This window comes from Diadema setosum, chromosome 1 (genome assembly GCF_964275005.1).
Source record: "Diadema setosum chromosome 1, eeDiaSeto1, whole genome shotgun sequence".
In the NCBI taxonomy this organism is placed as follows: Eukaryota; Metazoa; Echinodermata; class Echinoidea; order Diadematoida; family Diadematidae; genus Diadema; species Diadema setosum.
Genome location: NC_092685.1, coordinates 52,195,526 through 52,210,092, shown reverse-complemented (window position 1 = coordinate 52,210,092; position 14,567 = coordinate 52,195,526). Strand labels below are relative to the sequence as shown.

Below are 14,567 nucleotides of genomic sequence, written 5' to 3'. Positions count from 1 at the left end.
TGAAACATGTCGAGCTATGATATCAATCACCCTAATTACATGAATATCATTCTTTATTTCATCTGTTTTCATCATCTACCCTTGTCACTTTTCTGTTTTTATCTTATTCCATGTAATAGAACTGTATATGGTAACCACATACTACAACACTTTATGAAAACTGCACTATGAATTATTACATTGTTTAATGTCATGCAAATAGCTTAGTTAACAATGATATATCATAGTAGATCCGGAACCTAGTGTGATGAGTCTGATTTGAAAGGTGTTGTCATTCTTACATATCATCTGATATCATAGTTATATTTTATTTCAGAATTTAACCCTAATGACCCATTCTATCCCATGTCTAACTTTCTGAACTCTAGTATCACCCCCCCCCCCCCCCCATCTAGACCCCATTGTGCCTTAACATCTCTTCTTTCCGGAATGACTCCCTAGCCATTGGAGTCTTGCTAATTGATATTGCACATGCAATTTGAATGTCTACTAATTGTATCAGTAAATGTAGACTGACATGTGTAGTGTATGCTGCTTAACAACTTTGAATTGTTTTAATACTAACAAGAGGGACTTTGGCTTGTGCATGTTTGAATGAACCCCAACTGATGAATGTAGGAAACTTGATACTGTGAATAAGTTTTATGTTTGGGTGTATCTGTAATATCATTGACCAGATACAGAAAACTAAGCAAATTTAATTCGGTAGTATGCAATACATGATGTAAACTTCACATTATGATATCTAACATCCATTCATTGTCACTTAACTTGTGTAGCCAGATAGTGAAAACTACAAGTGTTTTAAAGTGTAAGGCTAATATCTATACAACCAGTTTTGTGCCATACCACAAAGTTTATAAAGCTCCACATGAATCATCCGAGTAGCCGTACCTTTCGCGGTGTCTTGACATATTTCTCTTATAAATTTTTCTTAACCTGGCTTCAATGTCTCGTATTGTTATCTGTGATACACACATATCTTTGATTATATTATTATCAGTAGCTATTAATCATTGTATAAACTTGGTTTACTATAGAAGTATCTGCATAAATCTGACATTCACCGTTCTGTCCAGTGTTTGAGCATGAAGTGCTAAGCACCCAAATCTATGTATTATGTACATACACATTATACAGAAGCATCAGACAAATAATCTGTGATAATTCATTGGTTCATTTGGTTGAAAGCATATCCCTTGATAATCAAGCAGTTGATTATTTAGCTAGCAGTGAAAAGTTAATTTTCATTAATAGATATCTACCTAGAAAATCATTGATGACCGCTAAACTTTGCTGAAAATGGATCAAAATTTGCTCCAACTCTAAATGTAACTCTTATTTCTAGAATCTTGACTCAGTTTGAATATAACAAGAGAAAAGTCTTAGAGGCTGATAATCAACATCTTTACTCTCATTCTGATATGAATGTGACATGACTTTTACTGATTTAAATATTTTTGATAATGGCATCTTTATAACAGACAACAAATATCAGAATGAAATAACTATCGAGAACACAGTTTAAGTCCCCTTTTGTTGATGAATAGAGCCTCCTTACAAAGAGAAAGCTGAATGCATTGAGACAAGGGGTCTTCAAGCTCTTGCCAAACTAGACCCCCCCCCCCCCCATGGGCTTAACATGTACTTGTAGCTGATGTTTTATCAGACTTAGGTACATCTACAAAGGTTAACATAGCATTTAGTATGGGAAATTCAGTGTGGTCAAAGCTAGTAAAGGTCAAAGTCTGGACTTTAACAGTTTAACAAGAAAGAAAATGGAATTTGAGAGGTACAAGTTTGTATAGTGATATCATCAGACTTTCAACATACGTGAGACTCAAGACAGATTTTACTTTTAAATTAAATGTGGGGAGATCAGCACTGAAAGTCAGTTAATGTTGAAATTTTCTCTGTATGTACATGAGCTTACAGTGAATCAGATGTGATTTCACCAGATTTGGTTGGTAGACATAACATAACATTGTATCTCATTTTAGACAAATCCTACGTTGTGGTATCAAATTTTCTAGATTTACATTTTCTGAAATATACCACAACAATGTATTTCTATTTTTCTGTGTTCTGTAGAAATCAGCAGAATTAGAGTCCATACTGAATGGCCAGGGTGTACCCGTGACGAAGCAGTCACCAGTCAAAAAACAAACACCGCCCTCTTCAGATCGGAGCAAGACAACCAATATTATTACAGATACATCCATGGTAAGAGAATGCTGAATCCTTGGAATTTGTGATGTGTTTTATTTCATTAAGGATGTATTGTAAAAGTGTAAGAAACACTTTTTTTACATCTTACCCAGAGTCTAACTGTCCCAAGTGGTGAGAGATATAAAATTGGATAAAAGAAAATATGAAAACGAATTCAAAACAAGCATATCTCTATGCATAAGTGATGTTACTATACTTTCCCTAGAGTCTCTCCACATATTGGTGGCAAAAAATGTTTCATATGAAACGAGATGTAAAGAAATTCAAGCAAGTGATCCTGCAGCAGTGACCATTGATCAAGAAACATGGTGGCCTGTGAAGGAATGTGAAGTTGACAATGAATGTACACGTACGTGGTGGGCAATGTTGCGATGTGAAGTCAAATGTCATCTTCATGTTTGTGGATTTTATGCATTGTTTATTTTTCACATTCATGGCTACAAAACTGCAGATTTATAAGATAATTTAGCAAATGCCTTGGAAAGACATATAGTGCTTTTACAGGGCTTGGAAGAGATTTCTGAAATTGCTGTGGTTCTATTAAGATTAATTTCTGTTTTTTTTTTTCTTTTCATTATGTTTTCTTTAGTTTCTATTACAAACCTGACTTGTGTAGCTTGTATCAAAAACTTAACCTGGAACCAGTAGCAAATCCATCATATGAGTTGTTTGTTTTCAGTGATGAACAATATTTTGTGTGCATCTGTGCTTGTGGTTTTTTTTTTATCATTTCATATGGAAGAGCAAATCGTTTGCTTGCACATGATGATAGCTCCATGTAGATGTAGGATATGAGGTGCATCTTGGTAATATATCTTTTTCTTTATGTCTTGTGGTTGCATATGAAGCTTGGAACAGCAGACAAATTGGCCATGGACTTTGGTGGAAGTGATGAAATGTCTCGAGAGAACATGATCAAGAGTCACTACACAGGGCGGCTGGCTGAGCTGAGGACTCACCAACAAATCTGTGACAGTAAAGGGGTCAGCTTCCATGCAGAGGTCAGTGCACTTTTTACCTTACTCGTTAATGTTGTATGTCTTTGAGGCTGATGAAAACAAGGGTGACTTGTATGTACTTTCTGTGTGGTTTGTAATATTTCAGTACCTGGGAAAGTATGGCATTATGAATCATTGTGAACACACTTTGTGGTAACAGAGTCCTGTGATGATAACATGAACTTCTCTAAAGAGCACTGAAGTGATGCCATCAAAAAATAGATGGTACCATGGTTACTGTTTGTGAACAACTTAGCCCATGTATGGTGTTTAGTTTGTTGTCATGGCCTAGAGTAGACCCAGTCATATTTGACTGTAGCTGTGATGTGTAAATCTTCACTATATGAGACTGGTGGCCTAGAGTAGACCCAGTCATATTTGACTGTAGCTGTGATGTGTGAATCTTCACTATATGAGACTGGTGGCCTAGAGTAGACCCAGTCATGTTTGACTGTAGGTGTGATGTGTAAATCTTCACTATATGAGACTGGTGGCCTTGAGTAGACCCAGTCATATTTGACTGTAGCTGTGATGTGTAAATCTTCACTATATGAGACTGGTGGCACCACTCAATATTTTTGTCAGAAAAAAAAAAATCCCCACTGTGCTACTTTGATGCAGAGCTTATACAATTGTATAAAAAAGGGTATGATATATCCACCTTACAGCATTCTGTATGTACCTTTAAACAATCTTATGAAATCATGAGAGTGGTATACACTGTAGTTTCATTGTAATGGTATAGATCCATGTCTTTGACAGAAGTGTGAATTGTGAATACTGTGTGGTCAGGTCTGCAGTATATGACAAATATTGTATTAGCAGTGACTGATCACAAATTTGATGGAAAATAAATGTTAACAAAATGTAACAGTAGTGAAATACACATATTTATTCTCTATTTACTATATTGGAAATTGGCAGCCTACCCTCTCTTCTCAGACTTTTTTGTTTGACAAAGCCTGCCACCGTGATATCCTGTTTGAGATAAGGTGGTTTCAACATGTTGATGAGTTCTGAAGGTATCGTTTTACCTAGACCTTGACTCACCCTATCACTTCATGAATTGTTTTAAACCAGCAAACTGTGAACAACACAGCATTTATTCACTTATCCATGATTGTGTAGAATTTTTTGGTGTGTATATGACTGATGCTAAAAATTGTTCCTCATTAGAAGTGGCTATAGAATTTATGTTGTCTCTTTGCATTGTGTGTTTATAGATTAGTGAAGTACTGGTACATAAAAAGTTGATCATTAAACTGAATGTCCCTTTGAATATGCAAAGCAAGTACTGTGTTTAAACTACAGGTAGTTAATGGCACCATGTTCCTTGTAGGAGTGGCCTGGGTATTAAGATGAAGAGACTTTCTTCATAGCAGGGCAAACTCAATGCAGTTACATGTACATTTAAGTTTCCTATAAAACGTCTCTCCCATGTACACTATGAAAGCTTGTGTGTTAACACATGTTGCATCAAAGTGCTCACTTGTGACAAGAAAAATGAATCATATGGACAGCAGGAGACTTAACAGCAAGAGTTTTTGGCTGATGAAGTACTTGTTAATGTCTATAAATGTCTAGTTTGGAAGTTGTTTGAATGAAATTATTCAGAAGTGTTCGTTATTTTCTTCTTTTTTTGTGAGAGGGAAGGATGAGTGTGTAAAAGAAATATCATGGATAGTTTCTTTATCATACTTGCTGTAATCTACTCCCTTGATATATATAATCCATAATCACTCAGTGCTCCTGGTATGACATCAGACAAATATTTTTTACTCACTAAATATTTGATGAAGTAATTGTGGACACAGTTTTAGAGCAATATCCGAGAAATATCCAGCCCTGATTTTCATCTCGTTATGTTGATCTACTGAGACACACATATTGCATTCTGCCATGTAACAGTGATAGATAAGTTTTATAATCATGGCTGTTTCTAGGAATGCCTTATCAAATCTCCATTATGGGCAGCTGTTCCTCACTTGCTACAAGTTGTCTTTTTATCTTAAATACATCACTATGCACAGACCGTGCATAGTTTGTTGCTATGTTACACAACCCTGTACATCCTATGAGAATGTTTGTTGTACTACCAATCTGAAGTATTATTAAAGTGACCAATGACTTGCTAGATTTGGGTTGGTTTGATTAATTGGACAGAAAGAAAATTCTGTCTCATTCTTTTTTTCCGGCATTTGTGCATTTTTATAAGATTGTGTGTCACAAAAATAATGAATAAATAAAAAGTCAGGATATCTCAACTAGCTAATGTTGATTTATAATGAGGTGTATGACCTGGACATACAATGTAGTTCTAAACCTTTCATGTGTTTTTCTCATGTATTCATGTAAGGTATACAGCAAAATAATTTGTAACATTTGAATGTAACATGTGAGATAAGGTAAGCCACACTGAAAAGATCAGGCTGAATGTATAAGTTGGGATATGATGTTTGTTGTACATATTCATTTAAGATAAAAACAATAACAAATTGAGGTTTGGTTTTTTCTTATACATTCTGTAGGTTTGAAAATTCAGAATTCAATTTTAATATGAGGGTATCCTCCCCCAAACTGATGAGACATCTTGGTATTTTGATGATTGTTGTATATTCATAAGCTGAATTCTTGTGGTAATCCAGGTCACATGGAAGATTTTGATTTTTTTTTTCTTCAAGATGCTATCATGAAAGAAAGAGATACATGTATAAATGCACATTAAAAGTGAACAGTTAGGTAGATAGGCACACAGAGTGAAGAGTTTAAGTGATCTATTCACAGTATCTAACACTGCATTCGTGTCCTGTGTGAGATTGCCTACTGTTTTGTGTCATAGGAAGACCCAAAATAGCTGTGTGACAAATCAGGAGTGTACCAAGGGGCTTGTTTAGGGAGGGATGTTTAAACGGTGTATTCACCTTTCTCCATGAGCCATCACTCCTTCTTGCCCCCTTAACAAAATGGAAGTGGCCAGAAATCTCCATTGGATGATGGACATTGCTGACGTCAAGAGGTGTGGGGTGATGTGAGGCAAGGAGAGATCCTCTGGGTGATGGTGAGATTGTCAGCGTCATTCTGAACCTTGTCTCCAGCTGGGATGGTCTCTCTGGTATCAACTGTAATCACGTCGACTGCATGCGATCTTTCCCAATCAGAGCTTTGTATAGATCGCTTACAGTGATCATAGCTATTTAGCTATCACAATATCTTATTAATGCATCATCAGTTATTCAGATATATGTGCATTGTAGTTGTTGATCTTTGAATTTTTCCATGGGGGTGTGCTATTGTCATCAAAGTTTAAAATTGAGTTTATGCTGCTGTTGATATCTCTCAACTGAAGACAAAGGTAAAGCACGGTTGAAGGAAGAACTTGCTTAAATCGTCATGGTATTGACCTTTGTGTAGTTGTTGTTGTAAGTTGCTGTATACTTTGTATCAAGAAGGAAATGGTTCATAGATTTAGAGACAATATTGACATCAACTGCCAATGCATGAAGGATAGCAGACAGATTGTATGCATAGTTGTGGTTGCTTGGTTGTGGTTGCTAGGTTGTGGTTAAAGTGACCTCATAATGGCCATCATGTCTGTATCCTGTCCTCAGCAAGGTAAAACCTTGCCTCCAGTCTCACCTATATAGATCAAGGTCTTGTAGTACATCATACAGATTCCCCAGTACAGTTGTACTGATAACTGCTACCAATCCAGATGACATTTGCACCTTCTACTAACAGTTGTGCCTTAAATAAGATAGCACTATTATCATTCAAAGGGTTGCCAGCATTGAATTCATTTCTGCTTAGTGCATGCAAGATAAACCTGTGTTCTACAAATTACAGAGCTGTTCTCAATATTTATCTACCCTTGAGGTGTGAGATACATGGAAATGTGAAAGTCCCTTCAAATCCAGTTCCAATTTAGATTTCTACCAGTGTGAACAGGTGATAGAACCACACTTTTAGGAATCACCTGATTACAGTATGATCACCACAATTTTATAATCTTTCTCCTTTTTTGTTTCTTTTCAACCACAAAGCTCCACTTCCAATGAAACGTCCTTGCTTCTGTTAATGTCATTAAAAGTAAAGTAAGCTGAAGTAAGCATATCATTACCTAATGGCTTATACATGGTCCTCCAGCCTGCAGTAGTCAAGAGTTTTTGCATTAGACTATTCCACACTTGTTGCGATAGATTCAATCCTCAAACATTCTGCATAGCAATGAAGGTTCTACTAATACTAGTGTGAGTTAGTGCACTAGTCATTACAAGATGTATATTAGAAGGCACCATCATTCCTATTTTGGCTTGATTTACTAGAGATGACACCGTAAAGGCCAGCAAGATTTTTTATTTATTTATTTATTTTTTGATGGAGCTTATTGGGTGCTGAGAAATGAAATTAAAAAATGACTGTAAATCTACAGTGTTATATTTTGATCAAACAGTTAGTAAATTTGATGAGTACACCTATTCATATCAGCTGAGGTCAACACTGAAATGGATTTCAGAGGATGTCTAACATAGAGTCTGAAATTTCTCACTTTTCATTTTTCCAGTGCCTTCAAGAGGCATGTGTAACATTTTCCTTTTCAAAGTTTACGATGATTCGTGATACATTTTATTTTCATACCTCGATCCACAGGAGAAACTTTAGCTGCAGTAATACTAATAAAGATGAAGGTTTTTCTCATTCCTTCATCTTGGACTGTTTAGATCCCTATAGTTGAACATTCATGCGGTGTCTGTGCACATTCATTTGAAATGTATATAGACCTCATTTGTTGTCCCAGATTGCAAGATATGAGGGTTAATGAAGGCTGCCTGCTATTAAGGTGCGAGAGAGAAAAGGGTATCTGGTGATGGGACGTCTCAGAGACCCCTCATGTGGATTGATGTCATTAGTCAACCCACAAACACACATTGTCATGTTCCATGTCTTGGATACATGTATAACGACCAGATAGCTGTGTCAGTTCTTTGCCCTACTGGCAAAGTGTTAGAGTCCACTAGTCACATGACCCTCACTCCTATGTTTTATAAACAAACCTTAATAATTGCAGTATGCCTGTTAGAATGATGAGAAAAACAAACAGCCCAGAAGATCATAAGTTTTCATCAGATTTTGTAAAGAGATGAGTGTGAAAACTCAACACTCAGAGACATGTGAATAAAAAAAAAAGAAAAGAAGAGTTTATGATGAAAGGTGAATGTTTATGAATGCAATAAAGACAAATATGGTACAAAGAAATAATCTGATGATTTGAAGCATGAAATTTAGCACAGTCAGACAGGTATGCAGGGACTGTTTTAATCATGTGCAGGTAGTCTTCTAGTATTTAGTAGTATACACAAAATGAAATATGTACAAGACTCAGAGTTCAAGGAGTTGTTGATTGAATATGATTTGATTTCAAAGAAGAGTCAATCTCCAGCCTGTATGCAATATCAGCATTACTCCATAATTGGTTTTTAGTCCATAATGATATACGCCTTTGCTCATTCGTTTCATATTTTTTCATTTCATGTTTTGACAAAGACAATAACTGCTATTTTAATGTTAACTCTGATGTGATTATTAGTAGTATTTAGTTGAATAATTGAGATTTATATTTCATTTGAGAATGGAGGGGAGCCAAATACAGATTGCTACGTTCATTGCCAAATCTGTGATCTATATTGTGAGATCACTCATAAGACAAAGCTATAGATTCCTTCTCTGGAAGTGTGTTGGTTGATTGAACTCTGTGACTTCTGCAATGCTTCATGGGAAGGTTTCTTATTGGCTACATGTTCCACTTTCAGCCAGATATGACAGTTCACTGCAGGGAATGATGAGCAGATGTTTTTATACCCTTGCCCTACTTCCCCACTGATTCTTTCATGTTCCCACATTCTATTTATAGCATGTATTATGCCGCAACCATTACCTGACAGTCGGTACACCATGAACTGCTTGTTCCCCACAAATGGAAGTATGTTTCTAGGACTAAGGTGCTTTACAGTTTTCTTTTTACATTCTATTTCAATTTGTCCCTGACTGTAATGCCAACCCCTTTCAGATTTATTATATTACACTCCCTTCTAGCCATCCTCCCCCAATGGAAAACACAAAACAGAATTGAGGGATACTCATTTAGTTCTCTCTTTCTGGGACTTGAAATTGACAGACAAGAACAAGTATGTACCCAACCAGTAAAAATTGTATTCAATGCACAATTTCAGGTCTTGTATGATTGATGAAGCTGAACCTTTATTTCAGTAAAATATTCATTGTTTTTTCATTGTCAATTACATATGTATGTAAACAGGCCACAATGAATAGAGATATAATGGTGTGTTTATTTTGTGTATATCATCAGTACAACAAAATATTTTTCAGATCCATATTTGTCGATAATCTAACAGTTGATTCTGTGTTGTTGTAATTATCGATGATTGTTCATAGCCACTCAAGAATGATATCAACGCTAAAGAATACACTTTCTCTTTTTATTTCATTTCAAATGAGGAAATTAGTTTAAATTAGCAAGCAAATCAAAGGGAGACTTGAGGCAATGATATCTCTTTATAAAATGGAAGTCACGATTGTGACGTAATGTGACATTATTATTATTATTATTATTATTATTATTATTATTATTATCATCATCATCATCATCATTATCATCATTATTGTTATAATCATCATTTTCATAATTTCTACTGCTGATAATCATTTTACTGTATGTCATTTATAATTCAATATAAATATCAATTCATGTCACTGGTATCACCAAACAAATACACAGTTTAAGGAAATGGGTCATGTTTTATCAGTTATGATATAATAAATTCTATGAGGTATTTAGGTAGCGATGAGATGGCATTGTACACATGTCTGCGTAGTTCTTTTACATGGACCCTGGATGACCAAGTTATAGCTGATATAGTGGGCGTGGGATTACTCTTGTTCTTTTTTTTTTATGTAGAGCCAGTGGGGAAGCTCATATTGAGGACAGCAATGTGCAAATGTTTTCTCAGAAGGCTTGATGTTAATAACACTCATTGTTGATTCTGCAGACATTGCTTTAGGCAGTGTGCTAGTCATTCTTGGATGACTCATTCCATCAGAGGGATTTATATCTAGTACAAGACCTCCATTATCAGGGACAGCTTTAGAAAGCTTTCTTTCTATTACACTAATGGGGAAACGAGACAGGTGTGCAAATATTACAAATAAGATATTCTTTGAAATATTCAGTGTATGAATATTGTTTCAATCCAGTTTTACTTTATACTGACTGAAACAATGACTTCATAAAGATGAATATGAGTACATCTTAATCTCTTGTCTGCTCATATTTTGTCTCCCTTTTCCAGCTTAGGTATACTGGTATCTGTATGAGCTCCTGTGGCTCTACATAGTGTACTTAGATGCTTGTAGAGCACAAGGTTTTATTATGGCAGACAGCAGGAATTTAATTTAGTCATCTCTGTCCCTGCATGTCTCCTTGTCTCTCCTCTTAATCTTAATGAGATCTCAGCTTACTGTGTCCTCGTGTGGTTAGAGAGGCTTGCTGGAAGGCTAGCTATTTACCTTGCCTATTGTGATATGGGATAATTAATCACGTTCCTTTGGCCCTCTCTTCGCTACAGTGTCAAGACATGAGGCTGTGGAATTCTGGGAAGTCAATATTAATCACATTATCTCTCAGTCAGATGTTGACTAGTCTGTCTGTCTGACTGTCTGTCTGTCGGTGTGTGGCCAGTGCTGACAGAGAGTGTGTGTTCTACTGACAGGGATGCTGTCACTATCTCATACACTTTGTCTCTTATATTCATGATTTTCCCACTTTCTGCCATATTTGCTCACACTTTACATTTCTTACATGACACTATGATCATTGCATCTGCATTACATGAATTATTTGAGTGTTGGGTTGTTGTTGAAGCACCATCTACTGATACTGAAATGAAGATTAGAGTTTCATATCTGTGACTTACTCTTAATCTTAACTGAAACGTAATTCAGTATCAGCACATAAAAATATCATGTGAAAGCAATGCCTGTGATGTGTAAATAATGAGTTGTTTGTAGGAAGCATTCAGTAAATTTCTACGTTTGGGTGTGTAAGTTTGAATAACCAGTCAATCAAAAAAGGCATCAAGAATATTAACTTGCTTCAAAGATGTGTAAGAGTAAGAGATGTGATTGACAGTTGGCTATGTCATAGAAAGGCCTCTTGGTATCACCCATGCCCAATGTCTTTACTGACACGTACATGTACCATCTGTCGTACCCTTGATATGTTCTGATATTAGCATCACGACATGCCCTGCCCACTCATCATGTTATTGTGGGTACGTGTGTGGTGGGCAGGGACAGAGTCTGGGTATAGAGGCCTTCATCGGCCTTCCTTCCCCATGTCCCTTCTCTTGGACTGCTTACAAAGGGTAACAAGGGAGATGAAGAGAGAGAGAGCTAGAATGCTGAACTGGTTCCTCGTGATATTGACTCACTTGCTGGCCCAAATGATACAATTCTTGCTCCTCCGATACAGTCTGTTGCCCTAAATGTATCCGCACAGCCCAGTTTCCTCCAGCGTGATCTTCTTTCTAACCTCTCCTGACCTACATTTCCAATTTTTCAGGGGTGAAATTGACCAAGCCCTTCTTTCTATTTTTTCTTAATTTCTCACCGTCTCTCACTCTCCTTTCACTCTCTCTATCTGTCTGCTGAAAAGTACCATGACACTGCGGTCTGCTATTAACCCTAAATGCTTCGAATCATATTAGAGTCAGTAACATTATAGCCTGGTGCCCCACATGGCATGCCCGCCATGCGCTTTACAAATTATTCTCACCAAGTTTAGTAGGCCATGAACTAGTTTAATATTTCATGGTGCATTAAAGGTATGTTCCTTCAACAGAAATGTCACCAACCAGACAATCGGGTCATAGAGCCTTATCTTCATGTAAAGCTACTTGATGTGGACCACTCCTCTTCTCTCCTAGCTTTAATGCAAGAGGAACATTCTGATTAATGTTTCTAAGAACTCTTTGCAAAATGATGTCATGACAGATGTTCCCCTTTGAATCATTAAGTAGAATGATCGATTTGTTATCATTAGCATCCATCCCGGCACAAATTTAGCATTGTATGCATCATGCAAGAGATATAAGCCTTAGGATTCTTTGAAGAAGCACTCCTTGCCAATGATCGCAGTGAAATGAAATGCTCTAGCCCAGACAAACTACTCCTCAGCATGTCAGAAATCTTTTTTTTTTTATCCCTCAGAACAGATAAAGCTTACCCCTTGAGCAAAAATACTACAACCCAATTTTCTTAGCAGAAAAAAGATGACTAACCGTCTACCTATTTTCACCCAACCCAGTTAATTTCAATCGTGGTTTCCAGCAAGCACCCTTTCATATATGTGTCCCTCAGAGAACATGTTTTATACACCCCTGTGGCCCTCAGATAATAGAATTACCCAGTATGATGAATTAGCCAATCAAATGCATGTTGCAGGGTAGGGAAGCAGGGACGCTGGCACCTGAGCATTCTGAGTCGCCGCAGCCCTGACTAAAGTAATATCCAATAGGCATTCGTCGTTGGCAGGGAGGATGGAATAAAACGCCGGTGAGCGCTAGTCAATCTATGACTCTGGCAAGCCATTGCGCAGCTCACAGTCTGCGACCATTCCTACCTCCATACTTGGCAGGCAGCATTGTCACTGCTGTATATATAGAGACGACTCTTCAGCTCCATTCGCAGGATGAGTTGGCCACTGGACAAAGCTCTTTGGTGTTGTGTATTCAAGGAATCAAATACTCGCTGTTCATGCTTCAACTGCATATCTGTGAAGGCATCATATTTGGCATGAATGTGTAGTCTCAGTGATTGCATTGTCTATCTGTAGCACATATTCCCATACGGAGTGAATGATTATCCTGGGTTTTTCAGCTCTTTTCTGAACTTTTCAAGGTTGATCTGCAGATTTACACATAATTTGTGTGCTCCTCTTTTACCCAGTTTGAATTTTGAGATAATCTTTTGAGATAATGTTTTGCCGCAAATAATTGGATAATCAGTTGCAACAAAAGATGGTCATCCTCATAATCAAGGTTCCCTATACATACAAAATATCACTTTAATGACGATTCAGTTATCTCCATCAATTAAAATATCCCTGGGATTTTCTGTTCTTTTCAAATTCTGGAAATAGATAATGAAAGCCTCTTGTCTTGTGATGGTTACTATGTGTATGAAGTTTGTCAGTTCTGTGTGTGACAGACTTTCTTATAGTCAAAGGCAAGCAGTCCCACAAACACTGCTTTGGGCATTCCTTTCTCTTCACTTTTTTCTATGGGGGGGGGGGGTGGGGAGTTTCCAGTTTTCCTTTTTAGAGATTTCCACAGGGAGAGAAAAAAAAAAATGTTGGACAGCACTGCACATGATTTGAACTTCATAAACAAGTGTAGGGTGGCTCCATAAGGCAAGTTGCTTGTACATGTAGGATTCACAAGGCTAGCAGGACAGAATGCATCTTTACACCATGACTGCTTGTATGCCTTCAGATTTCCACATGAAACACACAGGTCTTACTATTCAAAAACATACTCGAACATCATTATGAAGTCTGGATATATACATCATTCTATTAATACAACGTACCATGGATGATTGAGCTTGGATGTGTAAAGCATCAAGTATTTGTGCTGAAAAGAGACTTCAAACTGATGAAATTTACCACAGGAGAGAAAGAAAATGCAATAAATGTACAGCAAAATGTAGCCAAGCGTATTGAACCATTTACCCAATGTAAATGATATAGAGATTTCACATTGCAATGTAAACAGCATAATGTTCTATTACATGTATAGAAAAACACACCAGCCAGAGGTTATAGTTCCACCATTTTATGCCATGTGAATAGGAGTACAGTTTTCCAGGTGTAGACAAGAAATAGAGATTAGAAACATGTGAAGAAACAAAGGAAGTGCTTTATACTTAAGAACATTGCAGGGGTCATGCAGAATATCATTGCCCCCCCCCCCCAAAAAAAAAAAAAAAAAAAACATTAAGTTTCTGTATCTGGTCAAGTGCAAGCAGACACACCTATTGTTGAGAAGTCAACCATCCAATGTAACAAGAATTAACATGTCATAAATATCAGGGATTGCGTACATCTTGTATCAATGTAATCATTTGAACAAAATATTTGAAGGGTATTTGAACTTACCTGTAGTTTTGGTCTCTGAAACAAATGATCCACACAAGCAAAAATGCTCCTTCCCCCCCCCCCCACCCCCGAATAAAAAAAGTGCTAATGCTTAACAGTGTACAAATGAA

At 36.8% G+C, this 14,567-nt stretch overlaps 1 protein-coding gene across 1 annotated transcript in view; it reads left to right on the top strand.

Annotated features, from left to right (window-relative positions):
• The window catches only part of LOC140232144 (protein phosphatase 1 regulatory subunit 21-like), a 121,779-nt gene that overhangs the window by 17,000 nt on the left and 90,212 nt on the right, over positions 1–14,567 (top strand). The window contains exons 15-16 of the mRNA XM_072312293.1: positions 2,092–2,223; positions 3,078–3,230. Coding sequence (XP_072168394.1) covers positions 2,092–2,223; positions 3,078–3,230 — 285 coding nt within the window. The remainder of the gene's footprint in view (positions 1–2,091; positions 2,224–3,077; positions 3,231–14,567) is intronic.